Consider the following 14,888-nt stretch of genomic DNA (forward strand, 5'->3'; position numbering starts at 1 on the left):
TCCGACAAGCTTACCTACAGCAGCCCAGGGCATCTCCTGTCAGCTGGCCTTCACGGCAGCTGCTCAGAGATATGAATCATCTTCCATCAAATCGACCGCACCTTTGCCTCTTTTTATTTCAGGAAGGAATTGAGGGGGGACGAGTTTCCTGTTTGTCCTGGTTGGGATGCGGTTGGCCCAGGGGGCGAGTCCCACCTGTTTCCACTGACCTCAGAGAAGTCAGAGACCATATTTGCACTGTCTGCAGAAGTATCAGAATAAGGGTCTGAATGAGAGTTTTTCAACACCTTTATTTTAACCAGGCTGTGCGTGGTTTCTGATCCAGAAGCACAATGGCTTGCACACATACTGCAGTGAAACACGGGGAGGAATGAAAGCACTGTTGTGACAGGCTGAAAGAAAGGTCCCTAACTTAACTGTGCAGATAAGACTGAAGAAAACGAGTCTCCAGGCCAGCAGACCTGTGTGTTTGATGTATTAGTGACCACCAGGGGGCGACATGCTACTTCGGAGAGGGTGGCGGGCCTGTGTAATACTTATCTTGCCTGAGATGGGAGTGTGTATGGATTACCGTGGTATGCTTAAACATCTATTATGTACGTAAAGTGCGGTAATTACCCGATGTAATAACATACGAACTATGCTTCTCTGATTACTAATTTACATCACAAAAACAGTGCAGGTCTTATATACATTTATAGGCAACAACTCGTCATCTCACTGAGGCCCGACGAGTACCTTTAATAACAAAGACGTAAATGTGTAACCGGAAGTAGGACGAACACTGACTAACTGAGTAGCTAACCTTACAACGTCACATATAATTGACGTCATAACCTTGGCGGAAATATGGCATCGGCTTGGTGACACAGACCAGTGCACCGGTTCAGCAGAGCTAAAGATAGCTCGTCTGACGTTTACAGCAAACCAGCGACCAAGAAAAGCAAGATGGCGCGTCAGAAACACGTAAACGCTTTTGGCCAATGACTGGTTTGTTTGAGCACGTTGCAGGCAGTAAGAGTACGGCTTGCTTGCGTCCATCGATGGCGTTTTTATGAAATCCTACCTCGAATGAAACCGCGCGGCTAAAAGTGATAGAATATGAGGGAGAGGTTGAGATGAAATAGTGGTGGGGATGCAGAAAAGCAAACTTTACTAATTTTCTTGCTAAAAAGGATTATAATGTTAATTAGAGGGGGACAAAATCTATAACATTTCACCACAGTATATGTTCTTAGGTTCGCTCACCCACAAACGTTTTTGGAGGGGTTGTGGCACCACCACCACCACCCCCCCCCACACACACACGTTTCGCTTCACTTTGTAAGAAATTAGAAAGCTAGGTTAATGAGGTGTTTTGCATCGGAAAACCAACAACCTAATGACTGTAGACTCTCCACCCATCACCAGGTGGCACTGTTCCATACAGCCACTTTGGCGGGGCAGATCTTAAGCGGACTGGGGTTGTTCCCGTTGATGTTGGCCCCAGGGCAGAAGAAGGGGAACATTCTCTCAGTGAAAAAGTCGTTAAAGGTGTAGATGTTGGTCATGCTGACGGGGTTGGAGAAGATCACCTCTCCAGAGTCGTAGTCCAGCTGCACCCTGATCCTGGTGAGTTCCCCCTCCAGCTCCAGACGGGTGCTGGGCCGCGTCATGGCCGAGTACTCGCCCTCGCAGTGGGAGATCATCCAAAAGCCACCCTCCGGGCAGCCTGAGATACGACCCTTCCTGTTGACTGACTCCTTGACCACACCCAGCATCCAGTCCACCTTATCTCCCACCTCCACCTCCCAGGCATGGCGGCCCGAGGTGAAGCCCTGAGAGCCCAGCACGAACACAAAATGGCCAAAACGCTCGGGGTTGGCTGGGAGCTGCTTGACTGTGCCGCTGTTGGCCACACTGGTCAGGTCTTTGGACAGGGACAACCAGGAGTAGGCGGTGTTGGGGTCCAGAGTGACAGGAGCTGAAGCGAGAGAGAGAGCGGGAGGGAGAGAGAGAGAGAGAGATCTTGTTGTTAATTCCAGAAAAAAATGTGTTCTTTGATTAAACAGTAGAATGAATTGAAAAAAATTATTTACAGTACAGAGAATAGAGCAAGTGCTTACCATATTCAACCAGTGTTGCCATCTTCTCCCAAATGTGGTATTTGAGGGAACTGACATGTCTGGCCACATCTATGAGAGCACCTGACACCTTCTCATGTTCCTTCTGAGTAATCTGAACTCTGTAGGTACAATATCCCAGATAGAGGTCAACCAAAAACAGGCTAACTAGTGGTCTGAATATAGTGAACCACTGGCACTGATATGATTTAAAAAAAGTGTCTTACCTCTTCTTTGTGTTGTTGTAGTTCTGAAACCAAAAGAGAACAGTTGACGGACAGCTGTTTGCTGCATTTGCATGGTCAGATTAAGTCAAAGGGGAAAAGCTTTTCGCTACAATTCTTACTTGAAGAAAGACAGCATTACTGGTCGCAATCTCATTCTCAACGGCGATGATAGCATGGGAAAGCGTGAGGATGTCTCTGGTGATATTGTCCGACTTCTTCTTCACCAGCTGTTTCTTCTCCTCATCCTCCTCCTGCAGGGTGGCCAGTCTGGCCATTTCCTCCTTCTGGAGGAACTGGCGGAGTTCTTCAAACTCCTCTCTTATCTGCCTCTCTGTGGCCTGGCTCTGGGTCTGACACGAACACACACACACACACACACACACACACACACACACACACACACACACACACACACACACACACACACACACACACACACACACACACACACACACACACACTTGCATCTTGTATCTCTACTTGGGCTGCAATCTTTGTAGGGAAGAACCTGAAGATCTCACATGTGCAAGGGATTGTAATTTGATGGGGTGGGGGGAGGGGGGTCTTCCTCATTTACTTGCAACTTGCCTATCACATAACTTGCATTTTGGTGTCCAAAACACAACAAACAAAGCCGACTATTATCGTTAAATCAACTTGCATACACGTGCAACATAAAGACTGCTCTGTCAACAAACATCTCGCACTATGTGGGTTTTCCAGACACATTCTTGTGTGTGTTTACACACTAACAGTGTGTGGTTCAGTAACGCTGGTGGCTATGCTGGTACTCCGGCATCCATGGCCCTGTGTGTTTATTGATACCTTGATGTGCACGGTTGTGTCATCACACTCCTGTTTGGCCTCATAGAGGTGACGCAGGCTTTTCTTTAGCGGAATCAGCTCTTCCTTCAGCTCCGCCTAAAGGAAGAGGAGAGGAAGGAGGGAGGAAGAGACAGCACCCCCCCGCCCCAAGTTGGGATAAAATTATACGTCCCTGTAATTAGTCATCCTGCCAAGCTAATTCTTAAAACAGTCATTACCAACCACTCATTTGGCTGAACTGTGCGTACGCATGCTACGTGGCCGCTGACACAAATTATATTCTGCCTCTCTAAAATGATCAGGATCACAGACTAGTGGGGTCTAACTCAGCAATATCTTAACATGACCTACAAACCTACCGTGCCGAGATACAAAGATGCAAGACCTGACATGTACAATAAGTCCTATCCTAGATCACCCCGATCATCACTGTGGAATTTTGCCCTTTCCTAGGAATAAGACCTGTGCAACATGTCCTTAGCTGAGCTAAATCTAAATTTAAACACGTGCTATGAGAATTGTTGTCTCCGCTGGTTAGACTCATTTACTGCCTGAACTGTGTTTCCCGATGTGGCTGCTTTCCAAAAATCTTGCTGAGAATCCACGGGGTAATTTGGACACCGAGCTTCTGGGAGACCACATGGTGCACAGCAAGGTAGGAAACGGAAAGGGTTGCTAGTTTTTCTGCGTGCACCCTACAACCAGGAACTGGGTTGGCCATGTTAGTGACAAAGTGCACCTGGAGTTAAGCAGCTGTAGGCCTATTTAATCATTGCATGCAAAACATATGATCCACTAAGCGCACATTGACATGAAATTGTCAACCGATAGTGTATCAATGCCAGCTTCTGAACAGATGAAAAAACTTCTTGCAAAACACACCGCGAGTCACTCATGAAACCATAGCAAATTCTGACTTGGAAAAAGAGTGCCTGACCTTGAGGTCCTGAGCTCCCTCCTCCAAGGGACACACTTTGTGGCCCTGATGCCTCTTGGAAGTGTGACACACACAACACAGTACCTCTGAGTCATCCTGGCAGAAAAGTTTGAGAACCTCCCCATGTGCGAGGCACTTCACCTCCGCCACCCCAGCTTGGTCCCCTGCTGCGCCTTTCCCGGCGCCGGCTTCAGCCGCCTGCCTTTCCTGTTCCCTCAGGAAGGTGTCTGCCACGTTCTTCAGGGCAAGGCTCACTGTGGGCTCCGTCAGAGAGCACTTCCTCCTGCAGACGGGACACTCCCGCCGGGCCTTCTTCTTGTTCCAGAACTCCTGCAGGCAGGCCCGACAGAAACTATGGCTGCACTTCAGCACCACGGGGTCTTTGAAGATCTCACAACAGACGGGACAGGACAGCTCCTCCTCCAGCATGGAGCCCGACCGGGAGGAGAGAGCTCGTGGGCGAAGCGCCAAAGCCACTTTGGGACTCTGGAGGAAGGAAGGTTTACCGGGCTGAGAGGAAGCACGAGGACGCAACGACATCGCTGGTTCCTGTTCAGAGGGAGCAGCTAGTTTTTCAGCTGGGGTCTTTCCTGTTTAAAGGCAATGTAGAGCAGCCGATTTCCAATATGAGGACCTCGCTCTGCTACGCTCCTCTTGTCTAGGCTTGTATAGACTGGACTGATGTTTGTAAGGGCACGGAGCAATCTGGCCTCTGTGCATGGGGGACAGGAGCTTTACATCAACAAGGACTAGTAGAACAGGTTTATTTCACGGCAAGTAAATAGAGGAGGCCATGTCCTCTTACCAAACATCCTCCATTGGGATTCTAGGAAACCTATAGAAAGAGACCAGCAGAGTCAACACCCACGCTGTCCTCGCTCCAAAAAATACACAATGTTATGACAGTTTCTAATTTGGACGGACACCCGCTATGAGAAGCCTTGATCCCGGTTTCCTTCTGTAGCATTGTAAGCGGGTACACCAGCAGAAGGCTGCACCGTTAAGTTTCACAAGCTACGGTAACGCTACGTGGACGGGACTCAAAGGTGAACTAGAATCTACTAAAGGTTATTGTGTAACAAAAAGGTCATTTGGTGTTCGTTTGGGTGCATGTGTTGACTGCAGAGAACTAGAGGTGACCCCGAGTTTGCCAAACCATATCAAATTAACCTCGATTTAACCGCATCACATTACTGCAACTGCCCCGTTGACGCTCAAAGTGAGTGATTTAACTGCCTGGGTACAGGTCATATATATTTCAGGAGGACACGGGAGTGAGAACAAACACACACACAAACACTAGGAGGTGTTCCATGAATGCGGAAGATAATCCAGGAGGTCTGGTCATGGTGTCTGTGTTGCCATGATCAAGAAACAGAGATGCCATGAGAAGTGTTTTCCCGGGACAAACTGATCCGTCCTAAATGAACATCAGTTTCTCCTGCACAGAATACCCAAAAGACCAAACTCGCCAATTTCATACTTTTTAGTGTGGTATGTTATTATTTACCCCATGGTTGAACACTGCATACATAGCATGTAACAAATAACAGAGAGAGGATATCACTAAATCCAAGTCATAATAGCAGTTAAAATTGACAACAGCGTAACTGAAAGCCATCAAAATAACCGTGTTCCTGTTAGTTACAGTGTCCTAACATCAGTCTCACTACGTAAACCGTCTAAATATTCATCAACGTCAAAGAGTTGACATAAAACCAAAAACCAAAACAAAAACAAACCCATTTACTACAAAATATCTTCATACAGTTGTGTATAATGAAAGAATACTGAAAAGGTAATGGCAAGGTTGCCCTGAGACAGTTTGCCAGATGATGTAGAGTAGCAGTAGTAGTAGCTTGCATCTTTGAATATCCATTCTGATAAACATGTTTACCCCGTATGAACAATATGTCATCCTCATACAAGATGGAAGTAGTCTGGTGTCGTCCTGCACCTACAGTAAGTGTACATGACTCCAGCAACATGCAGCAGGTCCTTCAACGTAGTTTACACATATAAAATGACAATTTCATTTGAGGAACAGAGAAACGACACTTTGTTCTTCATTTCTTAATGGTCCCAGTGTCTTTTTACACAACTTCTTGGTTCATCTCATTATCATCTTTAATACTGCGCTCTGTAATGTTAAAAATAAAAATAAAAAAATAAAAATGAAAATTCAACACCGGCTGACATTGCTTGCCTATTAAAACAAGCCACTTTTGATTTCATAGAAACGCACACAATCACATCACTTCATATCGAAATAAAAAATACTAGTTTAGAAAAAAAATAAAAAAACAGACTCCACTATCCACGAACTGGGGCACCATACTGCTTCCACTCCCATAAACCGATAGATTGCCCTTATAAAAAACTAAATTAAAACTTGGGAGTTTCTTAACACTGACGTGGACCATGTCTGTGTGAACTCCATACCGAAAAGTGCTGCTGTCTGTATAGTTTTACCTTCATTGCAGCACAGAGTGCTTTAATGGGAACCACCATTTATCTTTTAAATATGGTGCGCTTGTATACTGGGACTTCATACCATGATCGCTCTGTAACCAAAAATAGTTCCCACTTCCCAAAAGGTACACAAAAGCAAAATGTTATCATGGAAAAAAAAAAAAGACCCATGCTTCTGTACTGTAATGACCCATGACACCAAAACACAGCGTGGACCAGGACCAACACGTTACCTAGGGGGCAGAGTGGCTAAATTTGCATCTCAGCATAGCAAAGTCCATGCAGGGCCCTGGAACTGTGCAAGAATTGTGGTCGCTACCCAGGTGAGGTACAGTGCAAGTTTTTTTTTTGTTTTATTTTTCACAGCGCAGTGCAACATAGTGCAATATGGAAAAAAAAACTTGAAATAAAACACTTTCTTTTCATAACCAAGTGTCTAAGATTTGCTTTGTGTTGACCCCAGTCCTTCAATTCTCCCACAGCTGAGACTAGTGCTTGGTTTGATTCATTGCCGACAACTAGAACAAAGACGTGCAAGTTCATCATGTGTTGTGTTCAAGAGGAATGCGCATCAACTTGGCTCCCGCAAAAAGCCGGAAAACATAAAAACACTTGCTGCCTGGGCATAATTGTTTCAGCCTTTGTACTGAGCTCTCCTATAGAATAGGGACCATTCATCAGTCTTGAAATACTGTGAAGCTGGTGAGACCAGAACAGCAGTGTCTCCCAGTCAGTCTTTCGCTCTTTCCCATAAATTGGCAACTTCCTTTCTCAAAAGAGTCTCCCAAAATAGTGCACTCTACTTAATAGAAAAGTGAGAGTACACTGGAAAATAAAACAAAGTCATGACGGTAGTGTTGTGATTCCTAGTAGTGCTCTTTACTGGGGGTGGGGTGGGGGGGAATGCGCCACACATGCGTGCAAACGCACACACAGGTTGTTCTTCTCCCTCGGTTTCTGTGGTTACAGCCGCCCAACCTTAGCGTCACCGATGGCGCCCCAGACATCAAAGACAAATTCGTCTGGGAAAGCAAAATCTCCCAGGGTCTCATCTAAAGCCTCGGCAAACTCATCAGGATTCTTTTTGTCCTTCCCCAGCTCCACCATGGTGGCCGCTGACAGGGAAAGAAGGATGAGAAAGTGAGAGATCAGGGGATGCTGAGCAAATGCACAACAGTGAGTGACATAAAATGGACAAACCATGGCACACGCTTACCAAACACACGCAGACACTTACCAAGCTCGCTGTCCCTGATACCCATGTAACTTTCAAGGAGGTCGTCCACCTTCTCAATGGCTTTCTCCTCAAACGCAGAGGGCTAGAAATAAGAGGCCAACAAAACACATTCGGGGTTTCAGAGGGAGAGTACAACAACATACCATGGAATACAACATATTAAGCTAGCTCCTTCATATCTTTCTGAACTCGTTCATAGCCACACACCCTCCTGCATTCTCAGACCCTCTTCTGCTCTCCAACTCACTACACCATTGGCCTGCTTGACTACCATGGGGTCTAGAGCCTTCAGTCAATCTGCCCCCCGCTGATGGAACTCTCTCCCACAAGACTTTTGCAACATTGACTCTCTTTCAACCTTCAAATGCCATCTCAAAATGTACCTTTTCAAACTGGCATATTCGGTCTGATCCACGCTTCATTGAGTTTTGTGCAGATGATTTTATACTTATCTGTTGTGTTAACTTTTTATTGTCTACCCTGCTTGTCTTTCTTTTTTTTTACTTTGTTCTGTAAGGTGCCCACAAATGCTAAAATGTATCATTATTATCATTACACCCAGACAACAGTGTGACACAAAATTTCCATTCCACATACTCACCAACTCCTCCACAGTGGCGGGACCTTTGGAGCGCAGGCGCAAGGTACCCCTTCCTGTCCCCAGCTGAACCCCTGATCCAGACCGCGATCCACCTGACCTTTGACCGATCATGTCTGTAGCACAATATCACATCAGCCACATCACTGATACTTACAGGACTCTCTCATCAAACTGTCATGAAACATATTGCAGTCAGTCTGTTATCTATGAAGATAAAATAACACTTCTCTCTCCAACTCACCGAAGGCCTTAAGAGGCTCCACCAGCTTAATGGTAAAATCCTTCCCTTTGGGCAGCTCTTTCAGCATTTTGGCCACTTCATAGTGTCGACAGCCTATCAGGCCTTGACCATTGATTGATTCTATCATATCCCCCACATTGATGACCTGGATCTGGTGGATGATGCTGCCCTCTCGGATTCTCTGAAAACAGTAAGGCTCCATCAAGTAATTTGTCCAGCTAACCCTTTGCTGTCTATCGCTAACATATACAGAGTTCGAAATCATGTATCCACAAATGCTGCATGTATTTAGAAAACTTGGTCATGTATTTCGTATCAAATCTTTGATAAACATAGAAACTTTGCTCCTGCAAATCCCAATGCTCACCTTGATGAAAGCATAGCCAGCTCCGTTATCAGTGATTGTCAAGCCCAGAGCATCCTCACCCTTATACACCTCGATTTCCTTCCTCTGCCCTTTAATGTGGGCAAAAATAAAATCCTCCAGCCCAATCTGACCTCCCAGCAGCTTCTCCATGTCCACCTTGTGGGTGTTCAGTGTGCAAAACATAACCTTGGAAGAAACGAGGCATTGGAAATCAGCGTTTTACTCAGAAGCAAACTGAGGCAAAGCTTACATGCACAACACAAATACAAGATACAGGGGATACAATACCCCAATGGTGTCACTCACCTCAGCTGGTGGGATGCCAAAAGCCTCTCCGATCTTGGCATAAAGCTCTCGCACATTGCTGAAGCCCTCAATGCGCCCCGTGGGGCTCCCGTGAGCAAGCTGGGTGTGGAAGATGAGCCGGGGGCGCAGGCTGCTGGGCGGGGGTGGCAGGCCCTCGGATGCAGCACCCTCTCCGAGTCCGACGACACCTCCATCCAGGCCGTCCATACCCGGTACATTGAGACCTGCTCTGATGGGCTCTGCTTCCTCATTATCCATTAACGGGGACGCCTTCTTCCTTCTGCTCAGACCCAGAGGCATAGTGGTCCTTCTGCTAGACTACAGAGAACAGGAGGAGGAGGTCCACTGCTGTGTTGGGGAGCTACACTGTGGTCCACAACGGCATACACCTCTTCACCAGTAGACAGCCAGAACAGGCTCAATTTGATTAAAGTTCACGTAATATCAATACTAAAGTCTTTCAGTCCAGATTGAGATCTTCTTATATGTTAAGGCAATGTTGGCTTGCAAATCCAAGAGCACATACAAGGCAATTTACATAGCTATGTTTGTGAAGTCCAGCAGCCTTAAATGAGTCGTCTCCTGCTTTGGAATGAGGAAGGGAGATAACCTATCAACTTCATTAGCTCATCAGAACAAAGATTTTTAGACGGCTAATGCTGATTTATAAAGCTAAATTAACGGTCTTCGTTGCGAGCAAGCGCAGGACATAATTACCCAAAATGGATCATTGCTATGAAATAGATTAACCAGCGTTAGCTTCTAGCGTTCATGTTCTTCACACAGTTATCTTTCAAAGTTAGCACCACACATCTGCAACTGTAAATAACTAGCTAGCCAGTCAATTATTTGTCGTAAACATATGAGCGAGTCTAAACCCCCTATGGTGTAACAATTTTACTGTTTTGAGCTAGCGTATTTAATTAGCGTTAGCTATAGCTTGTATCTCTAAGGTTAGATAAGGGATAAACATGGCAAGCTAATCATTCTCACCAAAGCAGGAGTTTTAGCCAACTAGTTAGCTTAGCCGGCTAGCCGCTAGTGCTAACGTCACTTGCTGCTGTGAGTTGGTATTCAGTAAAAGTGGCGACTGGGAAGAGACGCAGACTTCCGTGTGGCTTCGCAATCTTGCGTCTAACCGGCGCTTAACAGAGAAAAGTTAGCTGGCCGAAAAAAACGGAAGTTGTGAGAGAAGAATGATCCATCGGTAATTTTCTCAACCCTTCTTTCTTTTTTTTTTAGCTCTCTGCCAGTAGGGGCGGAACACGCTCACCCGATGGTAAAACATGCACTGCCTCCATCTAGCGTTCACGGGTAAGATGTCTGGGCCGTATGGCAAAACTGCTTCTTCTTCTTCTTCTTCTCCTGGATTAATGGTTACTTGCAACCAGATGGAGCATTATCGCCACCTACTGTTGCATCAAAGACTCCTAAAACATTGGAGGATTTGTCTGTGATGGTTAGAGGTACGTCGGCTGGGATTTGACGTCCATTTGTTTGTCAAATAATGTATCAAAACCATACAATCTTATATGCACTGTAGTCTAAATTACGGTATCAGAAATGTTGAATCAGTTCATCTGGACACCACGTTTAGTGGGAACTGACGAGGTCACTTTGTTGAGTGATGAAACGTTTACTACTAAACTTGGTGTCCGGATGAACCGATTAAACGTGAGGGATTTCTACACCTGGGTTGTTGAGCATACATACATCGAGACATTACAGCACGTACACCAAAATGATGCCAGCTGGGGCGCTGCTGTCGGTTCTGCGTAAAAACACAGTTCATCATGAAGTGCGGTGGGCGGGGGGGTGCGGAAGCTGTGCTGAGTTTATCTCATTTGTAATGGTTGATGTTCTTAATTCAATGCGCTGACTATTTTTCTTTGCACAAGGACCGGGGTGTCAACTGCATATATGTGAATATCCACAAGAAACACGAAGAAAACAGATGCCTTAAAATTTGCAAAATACCCACCCATGAAATTTCACTAAACTTAAATCGTTTCTCCTGGAGTCTCCCTCGTCTTATCAAAACATGAGCACCTTTCTCTAATTAAATGAGTTCCACACTGGGATTAACCGAAATCGGGGACCCATTTCCATGGGGTCTAACACCGTCCCAACTAAATGCGACGCGAACGAGCGTCAGCGACTAAATCAGTTTCGATTATTTTCTATTGGAACGTCCCAACTGGCCACGTGCGACGCAGCGCGCCGCTTTGAGCGGAACTATAGCCGGACGTCCGGTTTCCATTTACTTTCTGTAGCTCGCCTTGGACGAGGAACGTCTCCGGGCTGATGTCGCGCGCACAGCTGACGGGTACGCGGTTTGTTGACGTGACGGTTTCAGTGGAGACAAGAGAGCGTCCGACGCAACGCTCGCAGTTAAGGACACCGGTGCAATACGTCCAAAGCTGCTGCGCTGTCTGAACGTGAGCGTAGGCATCCAGTGCAGCCTACTAAACACAAAACGCCTACCATACAGAATACAAATAATCTTGTTTTCGTTTGTTTTCATCCCCCAAAAGAAAAACAACGCATAAATTTCCAAACACCTCCTTAACTTGAAGTAAATTGCACACTGGTAGGTGGTTTATTAGATATTGGCCAGTCTTCTGAATGCAATGTGGATATGCAAACTGTCACAACAAAAGAAAATGTGTTCAAAAAAATCACAATCCATGAAAGCTATGTAGGAAGGAGTTTGCAGACTCCCAACACTGGAGAAAAAAAACAACATTCTACATAACAAAGAATAATGCTTACACTTTTTTTTCATTGAAAGGAAAACATTTGCAAAAAGCAAATCTTTTTAACAAAAAAAGTAAAACATTACAGAGATTACACATCTCTACGTCCATGTTAAAACCATGTTTGTGTTGGTTAGAAGATTAAAACTCCAGTTGGAGTGTAACATTGAGGCAATTGACTGTCAACATGTTTTGTTTTGCATGTGACAATCAGAAGATAAAATGCATATTAGAAGTATTTAAGTAATGACAATGCTTCAATGATCAGACACATTTCAGCCATGCCTGACTGCAGATGTAAACACAGCTGATTTACTAGCATCACAGTGCTAGCAAAGAGTGCACAATCTAAATATTGGATCAGCAATTTGCCAGTGGTTCTCATCAAGCTTTGCAGTTCATTCATCATCCTTATCTACCTGAAGAATGGGCGAGGTTGCCAGTACTCAAATTATATATAAAAAAATGTATAAAAGGGATTTGCATAACTTTAAAAATCAACAGCGGGGTAAGAAATGGCTTATTTCATAGCTTGAAATTACATTTAACCTTTTAAAATTATCCCAAGTCCTGTTAAAAAAAAATTGCGCTGGCTTTTGATTAAATAATGATTGGTCGAAGCAGACAATCGTACATGCAAATTTCACTGAGTGGGCATGTTGTCTGTCTTGCGTATGATGTCCATTCTCAAGTAAGGTAAGCCACTGAACTGAATAACATTACGATGTTGCCAATTTTTCAGTAACAGAGAGCAGGCTACGCACTTGCAGGTACACAATTTTAGACATAAAACACACATTATCATTGTGGGGACAGGGTCATTTGGCACAAAATTAAAAAAAATAATAACGAGCAATCAGGTTGTCTGCAGCATGTTCCTACATAAACAAGACACTGTGAAATAATAACAGCATAAACATTTCACAGGATGTGAATTATTTTAAATTTCAAGGTGTCCTCCCTCCCACTAAAACTGAAAGAATGTTGTGATAATTTTCTTCAAACTACCCCTTGGGTTTCAGCCCAGTATTTGCATCTCGCATCCATCTCACTGCAGAACAATACTGGTCACTAAAACCATATTCTGTTTAGTAAATATAGGTATAGCTACATTGTGGCATGTATCCCCTTATAACGGCACCTGAGATATTGCTTGTCTGCTTGAAATCATTACTGTGGAAGCATTTTAAAAACTGCTGAGGCCCAAATCAGACTAGCCCTAAAGAAAATATTAGAGGTCTATGTTCATCTGTTTTGTTAAAAACTTAACCAACACAATTTTTTATGTCCAACAGCAATCCCAACCCTGATTCCTACTTGCAGCCAAGCCATTATGAAAATTGCATTTGAAACGCCATGTATGACTTCAGTAGGCCTTTATACTTTTCCTTGCACCAGACAGTGAGCCAGGCTCACCTTAAATACCATGACAGAGCCCAAGGTAAATGCACACCAAAAGTTAATGATAGTTTTTCCAGTCTTAAGACTCTTTGCTAGACTGACTTGACATTTGATGAAAACAGCAATCTAGCACTCAAAGCTGTGGAATTAGAACAGAACTGGAGCAAATTTTGTCCTGAGCCTTGCGCAAGTCTGGGCCAATAAAGTGACACTAGACAGAAGAGTGCCATTGGGAGGGTGGACCGGCTATCTTGGTTTAATGTTTTTAAGAAAACTTAGGCAGTATAACTCATGGTGGAAGGATTTGACTCAATGCATCACGTGTATTTTGGCCCAACTTGTCAGGGAATTTCACTGTAAAGTCCAGCACCATATCCCCCCTCTTCTCAGGGCACTTTGATAGTGGCAGCCCCTCTCCCGCTATGCGCTTCTTCATACCAGGTTTTACCACATCTCTGGAAGTCACAGTGATGGTCCTGCCATCCAATGTTGGAGCACTGACTGCACAGCCACACAATGCCTGGAGAGGGGAGAGCAAGAGCCAGACAGAGTGTATAGGGAGCAATAAAGAGGGTGACAGAGAGACAATGGAGACAGACGTTAATAAACCAACCATCAGTGGTCGACCATCAAACATATTGGTTCTCGTGGCTGTGTGCTACAACAATGTCAGCACGACACTCAATGTCATTTTTCAATCTTCTTTAACATGTAGGTGGAAACAACCTGAGCATCTGTGAGTGATGTGCTCTGAAATCAGTGTTCACTTACATCCCTGAGAGATATCTTTGCGGGGTAAATTATATCAGAGCCTTCTCGTCTGAATACCGCATGGGGTTTATCCTTCACCACAAACACCACGTCTGCAGGAATGTTGATGGGTGTTTCATCTCCCTCCCGAGGGAAGGTGATCTTTGTCCCCTCTTTCCAGCCACGCTTGATGTCGACTGTCAGAATCTTATCCTCGTTGCGCACAGTGCAGCCATCCGGGTTCAGACGCTTGCGGGAAATCTTCATTTTCTTGGTGCAGCCAGTGAACACCTCCTCCAGGCTCACCTTCAGCTCATGCACCACGGGTGGGTCCTTCTTTCTCTCACGCCCCCTGTGGAGGCCACCAGGATGGGATTTGAAAGACCTCTGGAACCCACCCATGCCTCCCATTCCCCCCATCCCTCCCATGCTAAACGCTGCAAACGGATCATCAATGTCCATATCATCATCCCCGTTCCGCTGAAAGAACTGATCGAACGGGCTGCGGCCACCGAAAAACTCTGCGAACATTGCATGGGGATCTCCATGGAAGGTGTAGTTGTAGCTTGGACCATTGGGTCCGCCTCCAACGCCTGTGGAGCCTTTCAATCCTGGTGAAGGGAGAAAAAGACAAAAAGAAAAGAAAAGCAGCACAAAAAACTTTTG

General features: G+C 45.2%; 3 protein-coding genes across 3 annotated transcripts in view; all 3 read right to left on the reverse strand.

The window, feature by feature from the left end:
• Positions 1 to 293: 293 nt before the first annotated feature.
• trim35-12 (tripartite motif containing 35-12) lies at positions 294 to 4,631 on the reverse strand. The gene is made up of 6 exons (XM_056287197.1): positions 4,092 to 4,631; positions 3,155 to 3,250; positions 2,449 to 2,679; positions 2,330 to 2,352; positions 2,106 to 2,224; positions 294 to 1,963 (listed from the first exon to the last, which is right to left on the reverse strand). Exons 1-6 carry the CDS (start codon positions 4,629 to 4,631, stop codon positions 1,404 to 1,406), a joined length of 1,569 nt encoding a protein of 522 aa, XP_056143172.1. The 3' UTR covers positions 294 to 1,403.
• A 937-nt stretch (positions 4,632 to 5,568) lies between these two features.
• gipc1 (GIPC PDZ domain containing family, member 1) lies at positions 5,569 to 10,466 on the reverse strand. Its single transcript, XM_056287198.1, has 6 exons — positions 9,316 to 10,466; positions 9,010 to 9,195; positions 8,643 to 8,823; positions 8,402 to 8,514; positions 7,801 to 7,882; positions 5,569 to 7,678 (listed from the first exon to the last, which is right to left on the reverse strand). The coding sequence occupies exons 1-6, from the start codon at positions 9,613 to 9,615 to the stop codon at positions 7,527 to 7,529; spliced, it is 1,014 nt and encodes a 337-aa protein (XP_056143173.1). The 5' UTR covers positions 9,616 to 10,466; the 3' UTR covers positions 5,569 to 7,526.
• Positions 10,467 to 11,895: 1,429 nt separating this feature from the next.
• Positions 11,896 to 14,888, reverse strand: part of dnajb1a (DnaJ heat shock protein family (Hsp40) member B1a) — a 4,348-nt gene continuing 1,355 nt past the window's right edge. The window contains exons 2-3 of the mRNA XM_056287157.1: positions 14,244 to 14,833; positions 11,896 to 13,992 (exon numbers count right to left, since the gene is read on the reverse strand). Coding sequence (XP_056143132.1) covers positions 13,762 to 13,992; positions 14,244 to 14,833 — 821 coding nt within the window. The 3' untranslated portion in view covers positions 11,896 to 13,761. The remainder of the gene's footprint in view (positions 13,993 to 14,243; positions 14,834 to 14,888) is intronic.

Source organism: Lampris incognitus, chromosome 10 (assembly GCF_029633865.1).
Source record: "Lampris incognitus isolate fLamInc1 chromosome 10, fLamInc1.hap2, whole genome shotgun sequence".
Classification (NCBI taxonomy): domain Eukaryota; kingdom Metazoa; phylum Chordata; class Actinopteri; order Lampriformes; family Lampridae; genus Lampris; species Lampris incognitus.